The sequence below is a fragment of the Electrophorus electricus genome, chromosome 5 (assembly GCF_013358815.1).
Source record: "Electrophorus electricus isolate fEleEle1 chromosome 5, fEleEle1.pri, whole genome shotgun sequence".
NCBI classification, from domain to species: domain Eukaryota; kingdom Metazoa; phylum Chordata; class Actinopteri; order Gymnotiformes; family Gymnotidae; genus Electrophorus; species Electrophorus electricus.
In genome coordinates this window covers 26,522,888-26,549,703 of record NC_049539.1, presented here as the reverse complement: position 1 = coordinate 26,549,703, position 26,816 = coordinate 26,522,888, and the positions used below count along the sequence as shown (strand labels likewise).

The following is a 26,816-nucleotide window of genomic DNA, read 5'->3' as shown; positions in this document are numbered from 1 at the left end:
ACACACACACACACACACCCAGAGGCACAGAGACACACACACACACACACACACACACACACACACCCAGAGGCACAGAGACACACACACACACACACACACACACACACACACACACACCCAGAGGCACAGAGACACACACACACACACACACACACCCAGAGGCACAGAGACACACACACACACACACACACCCAGAGGCACAGAGACACACACACACACACACACACACACACACACCCCCAGAGGCACAGACACACACACACACACACACACACACACCCCCAGAGGCACAGAGACACACACACACACACACACACACACACACACACACACACACACACACACACACACCCCCACAGGCACAGAGACACACACACACACACCCCCAGAGGCACAGAGACACACACACACACACACCCAGAGGCACAGAGACACACACACACACACACACACACACACACACACACACACCCAGAGGCACAGAGACACACACACACACACACACACACACACACCCAGAGGCACAGAGACACACACACCCCCAGAGGCACAGAGACACACACCCCCAGAGGCACAGAGACACACACACCCCCAGAGGCACAGAGACACACACACACACACACACACACACACACACCCAGAGGCACAGAGACACACACACACACACACACACACACACAGCCCCAGAGGCACAGAGACACACACACACACCCCCAGAGGCACAGAGACACACACACACACCCCCAGAGGCACAGAGACACACACACACACACACACACACCCCCAGAGGCACAGAGACACACACACACACACACACCCCCCCAGAGGCACAGAGACACACACACACACACACACACACACACCCAGAGGCACAGAGACACACACACACACACACACACCCAGAGGCACAGAGACACACACACACACACACACACACACACACCCCCAGAGGCACAGACACACACACACACACACACACACACACCCCCAGAGGCACAGAGACACACACACACACACACACACACACACACACACACACACACACACACACACACCCCCACAGGCACAGAGACACACACACACACACCCCCAGAGGCACAGAGACACACACACACACACACCCAGAGGCACAGAGACACACACACACACACACACACACACACACACACACACACACACACACCCAGAGGCACAGAGACACACACACACACACACACACACACACACCCAGAGGCACAGAGACACACACACCCCAGAGGCACAGAGACACACACCCCCAGAGGCACAGAGACACACACACCCCCAGAGGCACAGAGACACACACACACACACACACACACACACACCCAGAGGCACAGAGACACACACACACACACACACACACACACACACAGCCCCAGAGGCACAGAGACACACACACACACCCCCAGAGGCACAGAGACACACACACACACCCCCAGAGGCACAGAGACACACACACACACACACACACACCCCCAGAGGCACAGAGACACACACACACACACACACCCCCCCAGAGGCACAGAGACACACACACACACACACACACACACACCCAGAGGCACAGAGACACACACACACACACACACACCCAGAGGCACAGAGACACACACACACACACACACACCCAGAGGCACAGAGACACACACACACACACACACACACACACACACACACCCAGAGGCACAGAGACACACACACACACACACACACACACCCAGAGGCACAGAGACACACACACACACACACACACCCAGAGGCACAGACACACACACACACACACACACACCCAGAGGCACAGAGACACACACACACACACACACACACCCAGAGGCACAGAGACACACACACACACACACCCAGAGGCACAGAGACACACACACACACACACACACACACACACACCCCCAGAGGCACAGAGACACACACACACACACACACACACCCAGAGGCACAGAGACACACACACACACACACACACACACACACACACCCAGAGGCACAGAGACACACACACACACACACACCCAGAGGCACAAAGACACACACACACACACCCAGAGGCACAGAGACACACACACACACCCCCAGAGGCACAGAGACACACCCACACACACACACACACACACCCCCAGAGGCACAGAGACACACACACACACACACACACACCCCCAGAGGCACAGAGACACACACACACCCCCCCAGAGGCACAGAGACACACACACACCCCCCCAGAGGCACAGAGACACACACACACACCCCCAGAGGCACAGAGGCACAGAGACACACACACACACACACACACACATACACCCCCAGAGGCACAGAGACACACACACACACCCCCAGAGGCACAGAGACACACACACACACCCCCAGAGGCACAGAGACACACACACACACCCCCAGAGGCACAGAGACACACACACACACACACACACACCCCAGAGGCACAGAGACACACACACACACACACACACACCCAGAGGCACAGAGACACACACACACACACACACCAGAGGCACAGAGACACACACACACACACCCCCAGAGGCACAGAGACACACACACACACACACACACACACACACACACCCAGAGGCACAGAGACACACACACACACACCCCCAGAGGCACAGAGACACACACACCCCCAGAGGCACAGAGACACACACACCCCCAGAGGCACAGAGACACACACACCCCCAGAGGCACAGAGACACACACACCCCCAGAGGCACAGAGACACACACACCCCCAGAGGCACAGAGACACACACACCCCCAGAGGCACAGAGACACACACACCCCCAGAGGCACAGAGACACACACACCCCCAGAGGCACAGAGACACACACACCCCCAGAGGCACAGAGACACACACACACACACACACACACACACCCCCAGAGGCACAGAGACACACACACACACACCCAGAGGCACAGAGACATACACACACACACTCCCAGAGGCACAGAGACACACACGCACACGCACAGAGACACACCCAGAGGCACAGAGACACACACCCCCCCCCCCCCGCCAGAGGCACAGACATGCGCACACGCAGAGGCACGGACATGCACCCACAGGCATGCAGAGGCACAGACACGCGCGCGCGCACACACACACAGAGGCACAGACGCGCACACACACAGGCACACACACACACAGGCACAGACACGCGCGCAGAGGCACAGACGCGCGCGCAGGCACAGACACGTGCGCAGGCACAGACACGCGCGCAGGCACAGACACGCACACACACACACCCCCAGAGGCACAGACACGCACACACACACACCCCCAGAGGCACAGACACGCACACACACACACCCCCAGAGGCACAGAGACACACACACACACCCCCAGAGGCACAGAGACACACACACACACCCCCAGAGGCACAGAGACACACACACACACCCCCAGAGGCACAGAGACACACACACACACACACACACACACACACACCCCCAGAGGCACAGAGACACACACACACACACCCCCAGAGGCACAGAGACACACACACACACCCCCAGAGGCACAGAGACACACACACACACCCCAGAGGCACAGAGACACACACACACACCCCCAGAGGCACAGAGACACACACACACACCCCCAGAGGCACAGAGACACACACACACACACACACACCCCCCCAGAGGCACAGAGACACACACACACACACACACACCCCCAGAGGCACAGAGACACACACACACACACACACACACACACACACACACACACACACACACACACACACCCAGAGGCACAGAGACACACACACACACACACACACACACACACACACACACCCAGAGGCACAGACACACACACACACACACACACACCCCCACACACCCCCAGAGGCACAGACACACACACACACACACACACACACACACACCCCCAGAGGCACAGAGACACACACACACACACACACCCAGAGGCACAGAGACACACACACACACACCCCCAGAGGCACAGAGACACACACACACACACACACCCCCAGAGGCACAGAGACACACACACACACACACCCCCAGAGGCACAGAGACACACACACCCCCAGAGGCACAGAGACACACACACACACACCCCCAGAGGCACAGAGACACACACACACACACCCCCAGAGGCACAGAGACACACACACACACACCCCCAGAGGCACAGAGACACACACACACACACCCCCAGAGGCACAGAGACACACACACACACACCCCCAGAGGCACAGAGACACACACACACACACCCCCAGAGGCACAGAGACACACACACACACACACACCCAGAGGCACAGAGACACACACACACACACACACCCAGAGGCACAGAGACACACACACACACACACACACACACACACACACACACACACACACCCAGAGGCACAGAGACACACACACACACACACACACACACACACCCAGAGGCACAGAGACACACACACCCCCAGAGGCACAGAGACACACACACCCCCAGAGGCACAGAGACACACACACACACACACACCCAGAGGCACAGAGACACACACACACACACACACACACACACAGCCCCAGAGGCACAGAGACACACACACACACCCCCAGAGGCACAGAGACACACACACACACCCCCAGAGGCACAGAGACACACACACACACCCCCAGAGGCACAGAGACACACACACACAACCCCAGAGGCACAGAGACACACACACACACACACACACACCCCCAGAGGCACAGAGACACACACACACACCCAGAGGCACAGAGACACACACACACACACACACACCCAGAGGCACAGAGACACACACACACACACACACACACACACACCCAGAGGCACAGAGACACACACACACACACCCAGAGGCACAGAGACACACACACACACACACACACCCAGAGGCACAGAGACACACACACACACACACACACACACACACACCCAGAGGCACAGAGACACACACACCCACACACACACACACACACCCAGAGGCACAGAGACACACACACACACACACACACACACCCCCAGAGGCACAGAGACACACACACACACACACACACACACACACACACACACACCCAGAGGCACAGAGACACACACACACACACACACACACACACACCCAGAGGCACAGAGACACACACACACACACACACACACACACACACACACCCAGAGGCACAGAGACACACACACACACACACACACACACACACACACACACACCCCCAGAGGCACAGAGACACACACACACACACACACACACACACCCAGAGGCACAGAGACACACACACACACACACACCCAGAGGCACAGAGACACACACACACACACCCCCAGAGGCACAGAGACACACACACACACACACACACACACACACACACCCCCAAAGGCACAGAGACACACACACACACACCCCCAGAGGCACAGAGACACACACACACACACACACACACACACACACACACCCCCAGAGGCACAGAGACACACACACACACACACACACACACACCCCCAAAGGCACAGAGACACACACACACACACCCCCAGAGGCACAGAGACACACACACCCCCAGAGGCACACACACACACACACACACACACACACCCCAGAGGCACAGAGACACACACACCCCCAGAGGCACAGAGACACACACACCCCCAGAGGCACAGAGACACACACACACACACACACACACACACACACACACACACACACACACCCAGAGGCACAGAGACACACACACACACACACACACACACACACACCCAGAGGCACAGAGACACACACACACACACACACACACACACACACACACACACACCCAGAGGCACAGAGACACACACACACACACACACACACACACACACACACACACACACACACACACACACCCCCAGAGGCACAGAGACACACACACACACACACACACACACCCAGAGGCACAGAGACACACACACACACACACACCCAGAGGCACAGAGACACACACACACACACCCCCAGAGGCACAGAGACACACACACACACACACACACACACACACACACCCCCAGAGGCACAGAGACACACACACACACACACACACACACACCCCCAAAGGCACAGAGACACACACACACACACCCCCAGAGGCACAGAGACACACACACCCCCAGAGGCACACACACACACACACACACACCCCCAGAGGCACAGAGACACACACACCCCCAGAGGCACAGAGACACACACACCCCCAGAGGCACAGAGACACACACACCCCCAGAGGCACAGAGACACACACACCCCCAGAGGCACAGAGACACACACACCCCCAGAGGCACAGAGACACACACACCCCCAGAGGCACAGAGACACACACACACACACACACACACACACACCCAGAGGCACAGAGACACACACACAGAGACACACACACACACACCCCCAGAGGCACAGAGACACACACACACCCACACCCCAGAGGCACAGATACACACACACACACACACACACACACACACACACACACCCAGAGGCACAGAGACACACACACACACACACACACACACACCCAGAGGCACAGAGACACACACACACACACACACACACACCCAGAGGCACAGAGACACACACACACACACACACACACACACACCCAGAGGCACAGAGACACACACACACACACACACACACACCCCCAGAGGCACAGAGACACACACACACACACACACACACACACACACCCCCAGAGGCACAGAGACACACACACACACACACACACACCCAGAGGCACAGAGACACACACACACACACACACACCCCCAGAGGCACAGAGACACACACACACACACACCCCCAGAGGCACAGAGACACACACACACCCCCAGAGGCACAGAGACACACACACACACACACACCCAGAGGCACAGAGACACACACACACACACACACCCAGAGGCACAGAGACACACACACACAGAGACACACACACACACACACACACACACCCACACCCCAGAGGCACAGAGGCACACAAACAGCCTAGAGGCACAGAGACACACACGCACAGAGACACACACACACCCCCCCGAGGGGCAGAGACATACACACACACACACACACACACACACACACACACCCAGAGGCACAGAGACATACACACACACACTCCCAGAGGCACAGAGACACACACGCACACGCACCCAGAGGCACAGAGACAAACCCCCCCCCCCCCCCCCCCCCCCCCCCCCCCCCCCCCGCCAGAGGCACAGACATGCGCACACGCAGAGGCACGGACATGCACCCACACGCATGCAGAGGCACATACACGCGCGCGCACACACACAGAGGCACAGACACGCACACACGCGCACACACACACAGAGGCACAGACACGCACACACACACACACAGGCACAGACGCGCGCACAGGCACAGACGCGCGCACAGGCACAGACGCGCGCACGCACACACACAGGCACAGACGCGCGCGCGCACACACACAGGCACAGACACGTGCGCGCACATACACAGGCACAGACGCGCGCACGCACACACAGGCACAGACGCGCGCGCACACACACAGGCACAGACACGCGCACACACACACACAAGCACAGACACGCGCATGCACACGCACAGGCACAGACACAGACACGCGCAGGCACAGACGCACGCACGCACAGGCACAGACACGCGCACGCACACACACACACGCACAGGCACAGACACGCGCACACACCCGTGCACAGATACGCGCACACACACACGCGCACACACACAGGCACAGACACGCGCACACAGGCACAGAAACGCGCACACACACAGGCAGACGCGCACACGCACACACAGGCACAGACACGCGCGCACACGCACGCACAGGCACAGACACGCGCGCACACGCACAGGCACAGACACGCGCACACACACAAACACACAGCCACAGACACGCGCACACACACAGCCACAGACACGCGCACACACACAGCCACAGACACGCGCACACACACAGCCACAGACACGCGCACACACACAGCCACAGACACGCGCACACACACAGCCACGCGCACACACACAGCCACAGACACGCGCACACACACAGCCACAGACACGCGCACACACACAGCCACAGACACGCGCACACACACAGCCACAGACACGCGCACACACACAGCCACAGACACGCGCACGCACACACACAGGCACAGACACGCGCACGCACACACGCACAAGCACAGACACGCGCACGCACACACGCACGCACAGGCACAGACACGCGCACACACCCGTGCACAGACACGCGCACACACACACGCGCACACACACAGGCACAGACACGCACACACACAGGCACAGACACGCGCACACACAGGCACAGACACGCGCACACACACAGGCACAGACACGCGCGCACACACAGGCACACAGGCACAGACACACGCGCACACACACACACACACAGGCACAGACACGCGCGCACACACACAGGCACAGACACGCGCGCACACGCACACAGGCACAGACACACACAAACACACAGCCACAGACACGCGCACACACACAGCCACAGACACGCGCACACACACAGCCACAGACACGCGCACACACACAGGCACAGACACGCGCACACACACACAGGCACAGACACGCGCACACACACACAGGCACAGACACGCACAGGCACAGACGCGCACGCGCACACACAGACACGCGCACGCGCACACACGCGCATGCACACACACAGGCACAGACACGCGCACGCACACACACAGGCACAGACACGCGCACGCACACACACAGGCACAGACACGCGCACGCACACACACAGGCACAGACACGCGCACGCACACACACAGGCACAGACACGCGCACGCACACACACAGGCACAGACGCGCGCACACACACAGGCACAGACGCGCGCACGCACGCACACACAGGCACGCGCGCGCACACACACACAGGCACGCGCGCGCACACACACACAGACACGCGCGCGCACACACACACACACTACTACAGAAACACAGACTAGAGATGTGTAAAATCACCTCTCCTCTGTGGCTTTAAGCTCTGCCTTTTCCATTACAAACAGTCTCCCAATATATAAATACATTCGGGCCGCCATAACATATAACACAGTAAACACTCTAGTACTACGTTTTTGCTTTTTCTGAAGTGTGCATCACCGCACATCAAAACGTGTCGAAAGGTGACTTGCACACCAGGAAGTCAGAACGCAGCGTTCCCAAAAAAAACCGCTCATCCATCTGAGGGGGCAGAGAAGCTACACTAGGAACTTAAAATAGGCCGACGGCCTTTCAAACCCTGGGCCTTTTCCCTTAAAAAAAAAAAAAACAACAAAAAAGCTAGCAACAAAGCATGGAAAGGAAAGCGAGTGGCGTTTGTGAAAACAAAGTGTCCCAGGGGGGACAGAGCCTGCTTACCCTGCGTCCTGAGCTTCGTGGGCTCTTATCACGGACAGAAGGTTGTTGTTTGTCAAGAAGTCGCATACTGCAGGGTAACTGGAAGCACAGAAAGACAAGAGAGGCTGCTAGATGGACAGAGAGGGACAAGCACCGGGGTCCAGACCCCCCACAGAGTTCCCTCAGAGGTGGTCCGCGTACAGTAGTTGGCCGGCGCTTTGGGCCCGACGCCGCCCCACGGCGCCCGGGCGAGTACTGCACCTGCGTTTAGTTAGGGTTCCGTGAGCGTGGAACGGGCCAGCTGGACAGGCAGACGTGTGGGAGGCACACACACGTGTACACACACACACAGATGTGTGTGAAACAGCTCAGTTCAGTGTTTCCATAGAGCCAGCCCAAATCAGAGATTTCCACTCAGTGCTCAAGATGACTTAGCAATTCCACATGTAAGCGTGACACACACACACACACACACACACACACACACACACACACACACACACACACACACACACACACACACACACACACACACACACACACACACACACACACACACACACACACACACACACACACACACACACACACGGTCTGCCAAGCACTTTTTGGCCCATGAACACCTGTTACCCTAAGCAGATTAACACAAGCAGCCCTAATTTGCCTAAACTAACAAAGTGACTGCTAATGACCTGCTAATGCTAATTACTGGACTGAATAATGTGGGACACAAGAGAAGACGCTTATTAATTCCGTAGGGCGGGGCTACCTCAGGACCGGGGGCGGAGCCTGAGGGCCGAGGGGCAGGTACCTGAAGAAGTAGGAGCAGCCCCGCACGGAGTTGTGGTTGAAGTGTTCTGAAGTTTTCTCGCTCCCGTAGTCCTCGCCAGGGTCTGCCCAGATCAGGTCACACATTGGCCCGAAAGCTGGAGGCTCCTTAAACCTGTCTAACTGCAGGCAAGCGCACAGACAGACAGACAGGCGCGCAGACAGACAGGCAGGCGCGCAGACAGACAGGCAGCCAGACACATTCCCAGAACCATGTCAGCCCTTCCACCATCGCAGCCTACAAAAATCCGGGCACGCACGAGCACTTTTCGCGATATCGGCACCACAGTCCTTTGAACGCAGCTACGCGACTCAAGAGTCAATTCGGATTTGGACGCTTTATTTTACCAAAGTGCTTCCTAGCCCTAATGTTGGTCATGACACAGTACAGAGGTTTCTTCCGTTCCTCCAGCCGAGAATGGTTTCTTTCCGCCAATAGTCCCAGAGAGGAAACGGTAACCAGCGTCACGAATCTGTCTGATTTCGGTTCGGCCTGCGTTTTTGCGTGTAAACGATTACTCCTAAAGACACCTTCTCAGAGTAGGCCCAGGAGCTCGGATAACGTCTCACTCCGGGTTCCACTATCCACAGTCAAAAAGCAAAGGAAACAACCACGGAGAAGAGAAGAAAAGAGAAGCTCTTCTCACTTCACTGCGCTTTATCTGGGGGTTTCCAGGAGAGACACAACACCCCCAAACCCGGCTGTTTCTCTTTACGGCACGCGAAGCGTCAGGGACCCCTGCCCAAGCATTCCGAGGCGCCTGTAAAAACGGGCGGGGCCTCTGCCGCACACCCCCACTTACCTTGCGGATGTCGTCTAAGCAGCTGATTTCGGGCGAGAGACCTCCGTGCACACACAGGAACTGCTGGTTGAGCAGGGCAGCGAGGGGCAGGCAGTCGAAAGCTTCCATGCACGCGTCGTAGACCCGCTCCGAGTATTTGATCTTACCTGCCGGAAGAGAAGGGGTGGGAAACGGGGAGAGGGTTGAAAGGGGCAGGAAAATGTTCCTCCCCGTGTTATTCCAGCCTTTATAGTCTACAACGACACGTCGCGCCACCCCATAAGGGCTCCGAGGGACCACTCTGGCTCCTCGCTCTGCCCACACGCGCCAACGGCCGTGGCTAAAGCTGCCATTCTATTACGCTCGGGCTGTCGCGATCCCAGTCAGGGCCGCTTGTCAGCGAGCTCGGGAAGCTCGTCGTTTCCACGGCGTCCCACTTCCTGATTTACCAGCCTTGCTTTCAGAAGTTCCCACTGTGGGCCCCCCGAATCAATCCACAAAGCTTTATTTAAAGCTGCAAAAGAAGGTCGCACGGGGAGCCCTTCTGAAGAAAAGGCACGGCCACACAGCTAAAGTCGGCCCAGCTACTCGGCTTCAAACCCAGCTGCTCCGGTACGACAGAGTCGTAGTTCCCTTTACGCCTAAAGGCCTCTTTCAACGAGCGCTCTCTGTTCTCACCTGTTCGCTACAGACCCACTCCGCTGCGTTTTGGAACTTAGGACGTCGGCTTGGTCATTTTCCAGAGGCATGCATCCATCCATCCCTCCCTCCCTCCCTCCCTCACTCACTCAGCCCAGTGCAAAAGGACAACCCAAGTCATGCTGTTTTGTGCAAACACAGCATCGGTAAAAGCGTTAAAACACCAAATGGGCACCCACACCCAGAGCTCCACCCCTTTTTAGATCCTCCATACTGTGCCAGCCCTTCCAAAGTCTTTCCCACGTTTGTGGCCCGCAGGTGTGTGCGGCGCCCTGCTCTGCGCACTCACATTCTTGCTTGAAGGTGAAGTACTCCGTGAGGTGCCGGCACTCGTGGTTCCCTCGGAGGAGGAAGAGTGTGGTGGGGTGGTTGATCTTCAGCGCCCAAAGGAACAGCACACACTGTAGGGGGGAGAGAGGAGAGAAGGTTTGGAGGAGGAGAAATGGAGAGAGACAGAGGGGGTGGGGTGGGGGAGAGAAGAAAGAGAAACAGAGAGAAAGAGAGCAGAAGCAGGCAGAGAGAGAGAGAGAGAGAGAGAGCGCGAGAGAGAGAGGGAGGGAGAGAGGGAAAGCGCGAGAGAGAGGGAGGGAGAGGGAGAGAGCGCGAGAGAGAGGGAGGGAGAGAGAGGGGGAAAGAATTCATCAGGCTCAGTTGAGACAAGTGATCACACAAGAGATGTCTAGTCGTGCCCCTCAAAAGCGAGTCTTGGGTGGCCGGCGACCTGCTTCCTGTTTATTTGCTGCAGCCCACCAGCTCAACTCACGGCAAGGCAGCGTGACTGGGTAACGAGCCCAGACGGGCCGAGTGAGAGCAGGCTCGCCTCCACGGTGCAGAGGGCGGCCAGCACTGCAGCTCATCTACCATAGACACCACCGGTCAAAGAAACCCGCTGGAATATTTAGAACACGTCCCAGGCTGTGTCCCGGTTCGTCACGCTGCAACAACAACCCCCCCCCCCCCCCCCAGTGGCTTAATCGTGTGCCGGGAAGATGACAGCATTAGACGATTACTCCAGGACAGGGTGGCATGATACGGACAGAAATATCGTATCGTGATTATGTGCCTCCACATTGCAAATGCAATATACTTGGCAACACATAAAATACGATAATTATCAATTGATATATTGTGCAGACTGAAGGAACTCTGTATTTGTCTTATTTTGTGCCTGTTACTGATTCTGTTGAATATTACATTTGTGCTGCTGTAATTTGTCCGAACGTCTCCGTAATTCTTCTGTGCGAGTCCGGCATTCAGGTGTGGAGGTGATGACTCCACCCCCTCATATATGCCCCGCCCTCGACTCCTCCTCTCGACCCCTGCTTCTTAAGTTTGATCACAATTCTCTGTTGTTGAACTGACTGCCTGATGTTAGACTATTACACTTCTGGCTGAGAAAAAAAACAAAAAAAAAAACAGATCCGAAGTTTCTCAATGCGTGCAAATGAGCAGAAGTTTGAGTATGAATTTCTGACAAGATTTACTGCTGTAGTCTTCTTCTCCCACATCGTGCCGAAGTTCTATTCTTTAACGGCTGGCCCGTCACCACATTGCCCAAGCCCAGATGGCCATCGTGCGCACGAGGAGTCGCTAACAATCGACCCACGCAGCGACGGACTGACCAAAGGGAGCGGCTCAGCTCGGTGGGACGCGTGCGGCAGCGGACCACACGGAGACCTGGCGGTGTGAGCTGGCACTCGGGGAGGGGGCCCAACGCGCCTCCGCGCCCGTTCACAGGAACGCAGCCCGCGTAGTTCCCATTAGGCGCTGGTCCTCTCCGACTCCTGTTACCGCGCGACTACTCCTGCCGCTCCTGCGGTGGCAAGCGCACACCGCCAAGGTGACCGAGGACGGCCGGCACCCGGTCACGTGTCGTGCGAGTAGCGTGCACGGGCAACGCTGGAAGTCGGTACCTCGGCCTACGCAGACGGAAGAATGAGTAGAAAATTAAAGGTAATGGCAGCAATGAGTGAAGGACCTGCTCTATGTAAGAGAGGGAGGAAATGGGAGAGGAAGAGAGAAGAAAATAAGGGAAAATTGGCAGCACTCACTCATTCTCTCTCTCCCTCTCCCACAAGCGTAGGAGGGCAAAAGTAAAGGCCAATGCTGGCATTGTGTCAGACAAGAGGAGACTGAACCCACGTCAGAACGACCAAGCCTGGGGTTCAGAGAAAGAGTGTGTGTGTGTGTGTGTGTGTGTGTGTGTGTGTGGGGGGGTGCTGTACGAATAACACTCTCCTGGATCAAAGCAAGGCAGCCCACCACTGCAGGGGCAGGGAGGAGGTATTCGCCGCGTAGCAAACAGGATCGTGCATGTGGGTTCCCTCACTTCGAGGGGCGTTGGGTGCGGGGGCCGATAAGGAGGGCCATTTCCGTCACATTAAGTGTAACCGCGTTGACCATCGGGTCAGTAACAGGGCAGAGACGTACAGCAAGCAATGCAGCCCACTCTTCACACTGCCACGTGCACAGAGACAGGCACGCCCTGTTTGAGCACTATTCATGATGGGGTTTTTTTTTTAACTACAAATGTAACGGTCCAGCCTAGTGCAGTGGACACTTCACAGAAACCGAGGCACTACGAGACCCTCAGCAAATCTGCCTCACGCTATTGGTTGATGATGCTAAGGTGGGATTGGCAAAACGAGAGGGCGGAGCCTTTCTTCTTGGGAAAGAAAGGGTCGCACACAGCGTGCAGTACTGGTAGGCTGGCTCTCCCATTTTTTTGACGTTGCAGCCATTCAGAGTTCCAAGTCAAGCCAAGGTCAGCTAACGAGGGACATGTAATGTGTGAAAACAGCTTGAAAAGGTGTTTAAGAGGTGTGACCCCAGTTATATCTTCCAGAGGCATCATCTAAACACATCGGGGGGGGGGGGGGAAGGAAAATGTTTTTGTTGTCTCAAAACACCTTTTTCCAAGAATTATGCTGCACTCCTTTTGAAACAGCTCGCAATTAAAGCCCCGGGCAACTTTTTCTTGTTTTCCAGCAATTTGTTATTTTCAGGGCAGAACGATCACACTGGTCGACTGGTTATTAGTCTCCTAGATATCCAGGCAGAAATGCAGTTTCCAAAATGTTCAAACCCTTGGCTCTGACACAGTTGGCTCTTTAAACATGTACAGGTAGTCCAACCAGAATAAAGGCGGTCCGAGCTGCACGTATCTGAAGCGTCTCTGCCCTAGTCACAATTCTACAACCCCGCCGACGCGATCGGCGAGTAAGCCCAGGAGAGGCCTAAACACTGCCACCACTGTGCCGATCTGGCTCCGGTTGCCATGACATCTGGATTCGATATGTTTTTTTTTATTGGGGACTTTATTGGAGTCGGTGCCATTGGCTGAGCATAACAGACACTGATGAATATCCCGCCTCATCCTATTAATGTGAGTACTTGATTCGCTGGACGAAAACATCTCGTATTTGAAACACGCTCCCAGCACCGTGTAGATCGGCAATTCTGTTGCTTGGAAATGGAGGCTATTGCTGGCCCAGTGATTGCCTGTGAGGGCATTTACTGAATCTTAGAAATCTCAGGGTTTTATCCCCCCTCCATCCAGTCGCTTTGCGGTAGGGGAGGGATTGTAGTTTTGGTTGTTTTGGTTTTTTTTCCAGGAAGGAAAAAAAACATGCCAAATAGCTGGTGTTGTAGCAAAGTTACAGTGCAAAGTGGAGCTTGTTTGACTGGGAGGAGATTAAGATAGCGATCCCCTGTTAGCCCTGGAACTCAGCCTGTGAAGTCGGCAGCGCAGAAACATTAGATTGACCTGTTGGGTGATTGTATCAAATTGTGTTTACTCTTGACAAGGATGCAGATATTTGCTTAAACTGTTAGTCTGCTCTTCTTTTTGCAGTTATATTCTTTTTGCAGTTATATTGTTAGCGTTCCGTACGGGGCAGCGCGGTTTGCACGGGCATGTTGCTGGCTTTTGGGAAACCACTGTGCGCCTCTGCTGAAGAACACCACTCGGTCAGTGAGCAGTTGGAGCCAATTCAAGAGGCAGTGGTAGCTCAGTGGTTAAGGTACTCCACTTGTAATCGTAAGGTTGCTGGTTCAAGCCCAATCACTGCCAAGCTGCCGCTGTTGGGCCCCTGAGCAAGGCCCTTAACCCTCAATTACTCAAGTTGTATTTAGTCATAATTGTAAGTTAATTTTGATAAAGGCGTCAGCTAAATGCCGTAAATGTAGTTCCGCCATCTAGTAACATTAGATAGCTAAGTTAGCTTTTTTGACGAACATTTACATTAACACTTCAATATCCTAAAATTTTAAATAAAACTTTAATAAAAACAAAAACATGATTGCTACCATGAAGCTATTTCTTTCATACGATGAGCCTACCTCACTATGAACACACTGATAACAGGTCTAATTTAACAATGCCTGTTAGAAAATAACCCCCCACAGAGCAGGGCAGAAATTTGTTTCTTGTAAATAGCAACAGGCCTCTTTCTGTGTATGTAATATGTGCATTATGTGTAATTTTGACAAAACTTTAACCCCCACCGCCCAAGGGGTGGGGGTGTCACCTTTTAGGTTTCTGGTGCATGGTCAAAAGAGACTTGCAGGCATATTCTGTCAGACTCCACACTTCCATTTTACTGTGCACCAAATCTCCGTCCTAGATTCAGAACTCTATGATTAAGGGTCAAGAGTTTTGGTTTCAATAGGCTTTATGTATCGGCCAGGAAGATTCTGGAACATTCCTCTTACAGGGAGCTTAGCTTTATTTAGACCAGGGGGTTTTCCCTCCAGCGCTGTCCTCCATTCGTTCGTACCCTGATCCCTCCCCAGGGCTGGTGTCATAATCTCACCACGCTTTCACACAGGCGAGACAGCAGCGTCTCCCCCAAGCCTCTGCAAAGACTCGAGAGCAACAGTACCGCACACCTCCCAGGAGGGGGAGCCAGGGAGGTCATGAGAAAAGCAACGGCCTGCCTGCGAGCCTTCACTGTGGGACCCTGGCTCAGATCCCCTCGCATCCGGACAGCACTGACCCACAGAGAGAGGCCATGCGTGTACCCCCCCCCACCCACGCCCGCATGTGTGTGTGTGTGTGTGTGTGTGTGTGGGGTTAATACAGTACATAACAGCTGGTTGTTACTGATTATGCTTTTAACAGATGGTTGGAGCTGACATGCAGGCAGAATGTACCATCAGCCAAATCTCTGGGGGGATGCGGGTGGGATGGCACGTGTCCTCGGCTCCCCACAAGAATCCCGATGAAGTAATCACTCAGCGCACGCACACTCGGAGCTCGTGGATCTGGACATCATACACACAGCCACTTTCATCCTTCCAGCAGTCCTAGTTAAATAACCTACACCATAAACAGGCAGGATTGTCCTGTAGTGTACACCATAAACACGAAACACTGTCCTGTAGTGTACGCTATAAACACGCGACACTGTCTGGTAGTGTGGTCGGCTTTCTCTCCCCCCCCCCCCCCGGTTTTCAGTAAACGAACTCCGAATAACGCCGTTCTTACGATTCCCACTCCAAGGGCGATTTTGCAATTTCTTCTATTTCAGGACTGCATTATGCTGTGCAAACGAACCCCTGCTGAAAGTGTCCTGCCTGTGGGTTCGGTCGGAACACGAAAACCTGACCTAACTAATGATCAGCAGAGGCCGGCACGCAAAGTGCTCCTCAATACACGACACGGAAGAGACAGGTGTTTGCGTTTAGGAGCTTCAGAAACTGAAATATTAAGGTAAAAAAAGGCCAATTAGTGACAAGCTAAGGAAGTCAGGCTAACAAACCACACCTCCGCCAGAGGTACTCACCTCGATACTGAAGTAGCCTCTGTCCACATAGTCCCCCAGGAACAAGTAGCGCGTGGTGTCGGGCGAGCCCCCCACCTCGAAGAGCTTCATGAGGTCGAAGAACTGCCCGTGGACGTCACCGCATACTGAGAAGGATCACCCAAAAACAAGTCAACCCAAAACAGCAAACCAGCAACCCAAAACAGCTATTAATGACAAAATTCTACATTGTACATTGCTGTTCTGGGAAAACAAGATCCCCTTCGATTTTAAAAACATGGTGGTGAACCATGGACTTGTCTTGGTTAATATAGTAAAAACTTGAAGGAAATTAAGTAATATTGCACTCAGTAGTGTCTGGTAAAGAATTTATTCCGGGGGGGGGGTTAGTGTTTGAGGCAAGTGTGTTATTTTTGCCACATGATGGCAGTTGTGCTCCGGCGTCAGCAGGTGTGTGTGCCATCAGCGGAGGGCTCCGCGTGCAGGTGTGAGTTACGCAGACAGAGGCTGCAGTGTCGACCTTGGTCTCAACGAAGCATCCCGCCTCCGCACGCGCCCTTCCAGGGCTGCTGCGACAAGGCAGCCGTCACTTAGCAACAGCGGTGCCGGTGGCGACCATGTCTCGGAGCGGGCACAGCGGCAAGTGGCTCGCGGCCCAGAGTGGGGAGGGTTTCACCAACCAGCAGACCCACTGCACACTATGTGCGCCGGCCAGGAGGGTGAAAAAATTAAAGCTTCTGACACATTCATAGCTCATAGTTGTCCTAAATTCCCACACACGGGACACCGAAAGTGCCAATTGGGCACCCGCCCGGCCTGACCACCCAGTTTCAGAGCTTCATGTTGTTCGCGATCAATTTGTTCACACAAAAGAATTTTTTTCTGTCACTGTCAGGCTTTCTGGAGAAGATAATATCAAGGATTTCGGGGGGTGTTTGGTTTTTTTTTGGGTTTTTTTGTTCTTTCACACCAGAAAAGAGTATAAAGTGTATCTTTGTTTCCCAGCTCGGAAGCATTGTTGAGCAGACGCACAGCCATTACATTCTGCGGTGGAGCTTGTCACTTGTGCAGGGACATTTCTACACCTCCCGCACACAGAGAAAGCTGGAATATGCCATTATCCCATCGTTCCAACTCAAACAGTCGGAACCACAGCGAAATGCAGAGCTTTGTCAAACACCTCCTCAGTAAGCACGAAAAGCTTTTGTACACAGGCACACGCCTGACGCGATAAACTGTACCATTGTCAAATATAAGTCCTTTTTTTTTTTTTTTATACATTCTTATTGTCCACTATCCATATATGAAGCACTCTACCCAACTGACTCATCCTTGTTGCCAGGTGATGTTAGCTAAATTACATTTCCTCAAAAAAAAGTGCATCATTAGCATGCAAGCTAGTATCTCAAGCTATAAGAAGACAATGCTGGCATAAAAAAAAGGTCTTATTCAAACAACACTCCATGGATCATGATCTACATATATCACGAACGTGCCAAGCTTCCAGGAAGCTGCTTTAGGAGTTGACCGAACCCGAGTAAGCCACATCTAGACCTCCGTAAGGTTCCTGTACTCAAAAGTTCACGACTATAAACATTGCAACGCCTGCGACAATTTCCAATAGCAGCTGATAGGAAAGATGACTTGTGAGCAACAGGTCCAGCAGCAGGCTGGGAGCAAGGGCGGGGACGCCAGGTGTGCTCACCTGTGATGGGCGCCTCCACCTCCAGCATGCACTTCTCCTGCCGCAGGATGTCAGCGCCCTCGTTGATGATGTGCAGGGCGGCGTCCTCCTCCACACGGCCCTCCTTCACCAGATGGCTCTTCAGCAGCTCCACGTTGGGCTTGCCGCCCGTGAACAGCTCCCTCGCGGTCAGGCGCTGGTGAGGGGGCAGAGGCACGGCTGCGGGGGGGGGGGGGGGGGGCACACGCACAGCACGCGCTTTGTCATGGAGGCCCCCTGCTCAGCACAGGGGGGGTGCTTCGAGGACTCAACAGGGGGGTTTAGCTAGGACAAGCATGTACGTACGTTCGTGGTGAACGGACCGTTAGGCTACAAGTCTGGCTTGTTCCTGCATTCAGCAGGCTGACTTCACTTGAACGGCGAGATTTTTAAGAAACGCTGCTGACCCCCTACCTCAGTTTCATCAGCGCTATTAGATGGAGCAGTTCCACTAGTGAGACATAACCAAAAGTTAATCGCGGTTTCACATGAAATTACAACCTGTGGAGATACAGATACAAAGTCAAGGGACCTGTGGCTTTGAGAAGGCCTGGCGTTTTGGGTTTGCGTTCCTCACTAAAGTAGCATAACCTTGGCTTGTCTCCAAAATAAGGAATGGCACCTTTAGATCACTCGTAATTGTGCTCGCTGTAACTCAGAATGGCCCGGAGGTGGGGGTGGTATCGGACACACAGTTCGTCAAAATCGCTCCATGAACGTTTTAAAGGTTGCCATGGAGAGAGGGAGAGACCCAGCTCTAGGCGCGCTCGGTTATGAAATGCACGCTCAGACGGGGCCCTTAGGTTTCAGAGGGTGAACTTGAGAATTTAAAAAGACCCCCCAATCAATCCAGACTTACAGGAACAGCAAGGGCTAAGCTGTACAAGCAGAAGAGGGAGATTTTACAGGGAGATTTAGATCCTGCTCTCACAAAATTATTTAATTAATGCTTTGCTGCACATGCAAACACTGACCAGCAAAGTAAGATCACATGTATTTTCAGTCATACTGTCCACAGAAATACAAAGAACTCCCATACCACCCGTGTTCAGTTCTAGGCCTGGCTAGCCACACATCACGATTCCCAGTGGAAATGGATCAAAGTGGCACATTCACAGCGTTTGGCGGAGCCCCTTATCCAGAGTGACGCACGTCCACTTATCAGTGTATACATCACACATGCTGCTTATGCTCCCCTTACTCTGCCTGACGAGCTACAGCAGCACTCCATCAGGAAGCTGTGTGTCAGATTACAGTCGTCTCTTCCTCTGACATCAGCAATCCAGGAGTCCACCACAAGTCCACCTGACAAAGACTTGGGCATTGCCAGCCAAAACCGGTGTGTGTGTGTGTGTGTCCATTACAAAGGCTAGGGTCAGTCTGTGCGCGTGTGTGTGTCATTCAAAATGTTCAGGTTCCATCCGTGTGTGTGCTGCCTTGCCTCCTCCCTCAGAATGTCCCCTTGGGTAATGGCTGACTCTCCTTCACAGAGTCATACAGTGCATCAAAGGTCAGGTGGGACAACCAACGTGTAGCTACGACCACCCACCGTAGAGGGTTCCGTACAGGCTCCCAGAGGCAGCTCACGTCAGGATGGGGCCTGGGCCATGGCTTGGCGCCGGCTGGCCGCCAGAGAGCTCTCCCCTAGATCTGACAACCGCCTCGAGCACGGAAGGAAGACCGGGGCAGACGCTGCAGAGCACCAAACAATCTGTGCCGCCAGGCTCCTCGGCCATGCCCGCCCGCTGCGAGCCGAATCAATCTACTGAATCACACAATCAATGGGGCTGCGTGTGCGCGGAGGGAGTAGGGCATGTGCTTCAGACAGCAGGCCCCCATGCTACCCGCCAACCCAGACTAAACAAATCAAACTGAGATGGGCAAACCTCTATTTTGTTCTGCGATCAATTAACTTGACTTGGAAATTTTTATGCATATCCATTTACACTCTTTGACTCACAGCACATTCTTTGTATGTAAAACAGGCTCCTGGTTTGATGACTATTGTACTGTGACATGCACGGGCTAATGGCTTTTACACTCTACGTAATGTACTGCATATGTTAAAAGATGAATAACCGTTTAGAGCCATCTAAGAGCGGTCTATAATGAGGAAATGGAAAGACGCACCCAGGGACCTTTCACGCTGATCAAAAATCTTCTGAAGTGCCTAAATATTTGAAGCCAGGTGGGTTTGATTTGTGGTTAATTGATCTGATTTGTGAAGTAATTATGCAGGGTACAAGATCTCCAGCATCAACCTCAGCAAACTCCATCTAACAGGAACTTCCCCACAGCAGCAGAACAAGGATTTGTGGAAGGGCATCCTGCAGATCCAGATTCCCAGCATTCCGAAGACTGGCGACTGCCAAACCAGTCCCTTGTGAATCTTGTCTGTACAGTCTGTAACTGGCCAAAATCTAAATTTGGTTCTAGAATCTCGACTCAAGGTATGTCCTCGGCAGCCAGACTTACCATCTTCATGAGGCCTGATCATTAAGCAAAGGCATTACCCATACACACCAATCAGCTAATTAAACATGGCGTTTCATGACACGACTTTTTCAATCTGTCTTTCAACCCAGACCTTAATTCTGCCCAGATGTTCTTCTGAAGCATTTGTTCTGTGACTAACTGTGGAAACAATGCAATTGTTTTGCAATAGTTTATGACCAGATTCAGTTATCTGACATAGGACTGCTTGGGAGAGGATCAAAACCGTAAAGAGAGAAGTCAGGTCGAATAAGCACAGTTAACGTGTCTCTTTGTTTCCAAGATATGGCACGTGTCCAACGCCTGGAAGGCAAACAACCTTCCAAGCTCCTTCCAGAAAACCAAAATTTTACAGAAGTGTCACGACAAATGCATTTGTGTCTGCACCAAACAGAGCCACAGTAGTGGTGTTAATTGCTAAACCTACATGATAGCAAATATATTGAATTAGCAGAGTTGACAGGGGATGTGCCACAGCGTTGGCACTGCTAATTGAGCCAATTTGATTTTCCAACCTAGGCTGAGGGCATCCGCAAGTGCTGTCAGACGCGCGACAAACTTGTAGTCACCATTCAACAACTATTAAGGAAGGGCAACACCCAGCACCCAGCCCCAGTTTGGTTCACAAATTCAGCTGCACAGTTGTGATTTCCCTCACATACCAACAACCCACTACATTATCAAAGAACAGTTTTGGCAGAACGTGTGAACTGCCTCAACACACTACAAATACTGAAATAGAGTGATGTAAAGGGGATCCCCTAATAGAGCCCCACTCATCCTCCCTGATGGCCAAGGACCACATTCCGACACCTAGGAGCGTAAAAAAAGTAAACAGTAAGCTCTCCCGGGTCCACAGGATGGGCTGGGAAATGGTCCGGTAAGCCGGGTAGGCGCTCTGAGAAGAGATTAGGTAAAGCCTCTATTAGCCAGGGATTCCTGGTCTATAGTCGGTTTATTTAAGGGCCCAGCAGGACGGTAAAACAGATCTCAGCCCTGAGGTCCACCGCACAAGACAAACTTCCAGATCAGAGTGGATGGTAAAATACAATGTCAGTGTGACCATGTCTGGCCAGCATGGCACTATTGAGCTCAAGAGGGAAATACGCAGAGGGGGATCTGGCAACGCCTGGAGTCTGGTGAGATGGGTTGAGTACATGCGCGGAGGAACGTCTAGGTCAGGGGCTTCCTGACCGACAAAGATCTTTGCACAAGAAAGATGTGACAGATGTCGCGCCAAAACAGTAGCACTCAAAACTCTCACAGCCAGCTTCGGAGATTTAGCAGGCAGGTAGTTACGCATTAACCACTTCACCTCGCTTGCATACTAGACAGATCCTGGTCGCGCATTTCCAGTTTTGCTAATACGCTGACAGAGCCGGCCTGGGCCCTGGACATTTGAAAGGCAAATAGGCACCGGGTCTGATTTAACTGTGGTCTGTTGTGAGTCTAAACACCTCTGGTTGGGTGACTGTGGGTGCTTTCAGCAGACCCACCCCCCCTCCCTTAATTGAAAGCCTGTTAAGCAACAACAAGATGTTGCCGCAGTGAGGACTGACCACACTGTAAAACGTCTCCCTAGACAACCACAAACTAAGAACTGGCCCAGATAGTCGGTGAAGCAAGTGTGAACTATTTTCAGTCTGCTGCATTCACAGAAATATATTGCATTAACTTCAAACAGAGATGTGCTGAACAGTTTATTTTCCATACAAGACAAACTCCAAACATTTATCGAGTATGCAAAGGAAACTGTGGATAAATCGATTAAACATTCTTAAAGTTTTTATTGGTTGGTGAGCTACTGTTTTGTGGAAAAAGTGCTAAATCCACCAAAGCAGACCTGCCCACGTGGAAACTTCCAGAAGAGCTCAGAAATGCAGTAAGCATTTAGTATCCCCAAAATGTAAAAGGACTTCCGGTTGTGTTAAATAAGGAACCTTTGTTTTCAACTATTCGGAAATTCCTCCCCTGAAAACTGAGAGAGGCCATTTAATATGATTTTCACTCCACAAACAGCAGACATTAGGAGTAAAAGGTAGTAACACTAATACAAACAGTATACATTTGGGGTAGAGGATCGTAATCTCACTAGCTACAACATCAGTATATCATGGGTTCGAGCTAAACTCAGCAGGGCTGCACGTCCCCCTAGCTCAATCCACCTCGCTCCTCCCTCCCCAGATCTTCCCCTTTACTGGATGGTACCTTCTGTTCCAGGCCGAGCTACTGCCTCCCTCTCAGCAGCTCCTCAGCCTGGCTTTTCCGAATCAGGAACGCGACTGGGATGTGATCCGCCTCCCCACTCCCCCTCCTCTTACCGCTCTCGGCCGTATTTAATTACTCGAGCCCTCGTTCTCAAAGCCGACGCTCAAGAAGCAGAGGGTGAAGTTTTCCAGAAAGTTGGGGCGGCCCAGAGATCTGGTGGCTGCCAGCATTAACGTCCTGGTCAGAGCTGGAATCCACCACTTGTGAGCACAGAGAGACAGCCAGCACTCTCCATTGCGTACAATCCTAATGTATAGTTTTGCATGACACACGGTGATACACATACAAATACAAAATATTCTGAATAAAGGCCTGCTTTAAAGAAGCAAAGGTTTCTTTAACTTTTTGGGGGGCAAGCTTCAGCGAGTGTCTCAGCATACAACTGAGGCCATTTTGAATGCAGTTGTGTCTGACATGAAAAGCCTTAGCATGGTTGATAAGACGTAAAACTGTCTTATCATAAGGCAGTTAAGATAAGAATTAAAAGATTAGGATGTTCAGTTTGTTTGAATTGTTTAGACTCTGGAGGCTGTCAAAGAGCATTACACCTGGCTACACAGACAGGGAGCAGAAGCTATAAACATTGCCTATTTTTGCGCCACTGATTCTAAGTCAAGAGCCAATCACAATCAGACCCCAGACAAAACAAAAATCTGAGATAAAATTCAGGCTCTCTCCAACTACAGCAGGCATGACACTCGGTGACTCAAAAACCCAATTTCAGTAACAGAATGGTCAGAAGGAAGACAAACAGGACGCTTGGAAAAAATGACAATATAGAGAATTTAAAGAGCAAAGTGAACTGAAAAACACCCTGGATCCTCGCAGTTTTAAAGCAAAGGTTTGACAAAACGAAAACAAATATGCCTTGTAACCAGACCTCAATATTATAAAACTGACAAAAATAATCATTTGAAAAGTAAATCCGAACTGGGGACATTTGTAAATGTCACCGTGCTTTGCGCGAGATGTGTAGTAGATGATGAACGCGTCATCACAAACCGTTAAGACGTCCTCGCGTGACCAACCGACCTTTTTTTAAAAAACAAAAACAAAACAGGGACATCAATAACCAGGACTCGTTTTACTCGGTCAGCTACAGGTGATATCTGCAGGGACGTGAATTTATTGTCAAATTTAGTGAATACCGGCGACTGAATTGTCTAGACTATCGCTTTACCAGTTATCTTGCCAATAATAAAAATAAAATAAATGACATTTTTAAAAACAATTAACGCTAACGGTCCTAAGAGGAGACCTGCATTGAACTTGTTAGAATTTATACTAGTTAGCGGATGCAGCAGACCTGTGCATCATGCTTTAAAAGTTGTCTAAATAAACTTACTTTTAATGATACGTTCAGTGGTTGATTGTTTTTCTTTCGGTTCTTTGGTCGACATCTTCGTTTGACCAGCTGTAGAAGTGCCAGGAGGATTTGTATTAGCTAGAAAATTACCAATCTATTCTCCGTGTTGCCGATATGAGGTCCAAGCGAGGAAAAAGTGGTCGCCGGTCGCCGTTTTACAGCCCGCAAAGTAGCCAGCTGCTCCGTTTGTAAAGAAACAGTCAAACGGTCAACCCGATATCGCCCCAAAATGAGGAAAAAACGACCAGTTCAGTAAAAAAAAATAAACAAAGTTCCTCATGCAGATGGAAGGGCATCAGAATATCAACAAAATCTAATTAACGTCAAGAAGCTTTGGCTTTTTTATTGTGAAGTAACGTTACCCAACACGCTAGTGCTCAACACTGTAAACTACTACAAGCAGGGCACGTCCTGCTCTTTCACAGATGTCGTGGATTTGCGAGTAGCCGGCGACGTTTTCATCCACCTCCGGATTTTTTTGACAGCACTTCAGAGCAACGATTAGTCTTGGTACGCGGTCGTGAATGTTAATCCGATTTTCCACTTTTTACAGTGAGAATGTCAGTCCGCTAGTTAGCCAGACAGCCCGGTTAATGTTAAATTCCCAGCCGCACTGGGATATATGTCCTGTGTCTATAAACGACACTCTCTGCACTACCCTCCCACTCCAGCTAACCATATGGCTAGCGACAGCTAACTCGCAATCGCACCGTCCCTCCCAGCTCCTTCAGATTAAACACTAATCCGAAAACCACAAAACGGATTTCCTACAATATGGCGGAACGGGTCTGAACGTAATGACGCAACCTGCGCGTCATACGCAAACTCGCATTCGCGACCCAAACCTTAAAATGGGGCGTGATGGACTGAAGTTTTACCTCAGACAGAAACAATACTGAGAAAAATTGGACTGTCATCAAGGATACTTTGAGAAGAACTCTCCCACAGTTAAGAGAATATCCGTGGGAGAGTTCTTCTCGAAGTATCCTTAAATTTAACTGTGAACCGCATCACCTTGCCTTCAAGTACAACACACAAATCAGAGGCGTTAGTATGGGTATACAAACCTCTTTGTTGGATTCGCTGAGAAACATTTTTGGAGCGATATAGTGGACCTGTACCCTTACAATTTCTGAGATACATTGCTGATTTTTTTTTTTTTTTGTATCGCTACATGCACATTAGACGACCTCTAACTGTTAATTTCTTCATTCTCCCAAGTTCCACCAGCTCTTGAATATGCATGAATATGCACATCGTGGCATGAGGATAATGTTTTGGACGTTTCAATGAAGTGTGCAAATTCTTGTTTAAATATCACCATCTGTTATAAAACTACGGACTCTCATTCCTATTTCCAGTACCATTGTTCACATCCCAAGGCCTGTAAAAACTCCATCCCTTACTCACAGCTATTTAGACTTGCACATCTT

At 52.3% G+C, this 26,816-nt stretch overlaps 1 protein-coding gene across 2 annotated transcripts in view; it reads right to left on the bottom strand.

Moving 5' to 3' along the window:
* ppp3cca (protein phosphatase 3, catalytic subunit, gamma isozyme, a) overlaps nucleotides 1–26,133 on the bottom strand; it is a 71,348-nt gene extending 45,215 nt beyond the window's left edge. For both annotated transcript variants that reach the window (XM_035526494.1, XM_035526495.1), the window contains exons 1-7: nucleotides 25,363–26,133; nucleotides 19,239–19,436; nucleotides 17,555–17,679; nucleotides 12,058–12,169; nucleotides 11,091–11,236; nucleotides 10,271–10,410; nucleotides 9,481–9,558 (exon numbers count right to left, since the gene is read on the bottom strand). In XM_035526494.1, coding sequence (XP_035382387.1) covers nucleotides 9,481–9,558; nucleotides 10,271–10,410; nucleotides 11,091–11,236; nucleotides 12,058–12,169; nucleotides 17,555–17,679; nucleotides 19,239–19,436; nucleotides 25,363–25,417 — 854 coding nt within the window. In that variant the 5' untranslated portion in view covers nucleotides 25,418–26,133. The remainder of the gene's footprint in view (nucleotides 1–9,480; nucleotides 9,559–10,270; nucleotides 10,411–11,090; nucleotides 11,237–12,057; nucleotides 12,170–17,554; nucleotides 17,680–19,238; nucleotides 19,437–25,362) is intronic.
* Nucleotides 26,134–26,816: the final 683 nt, after the last annotated feature.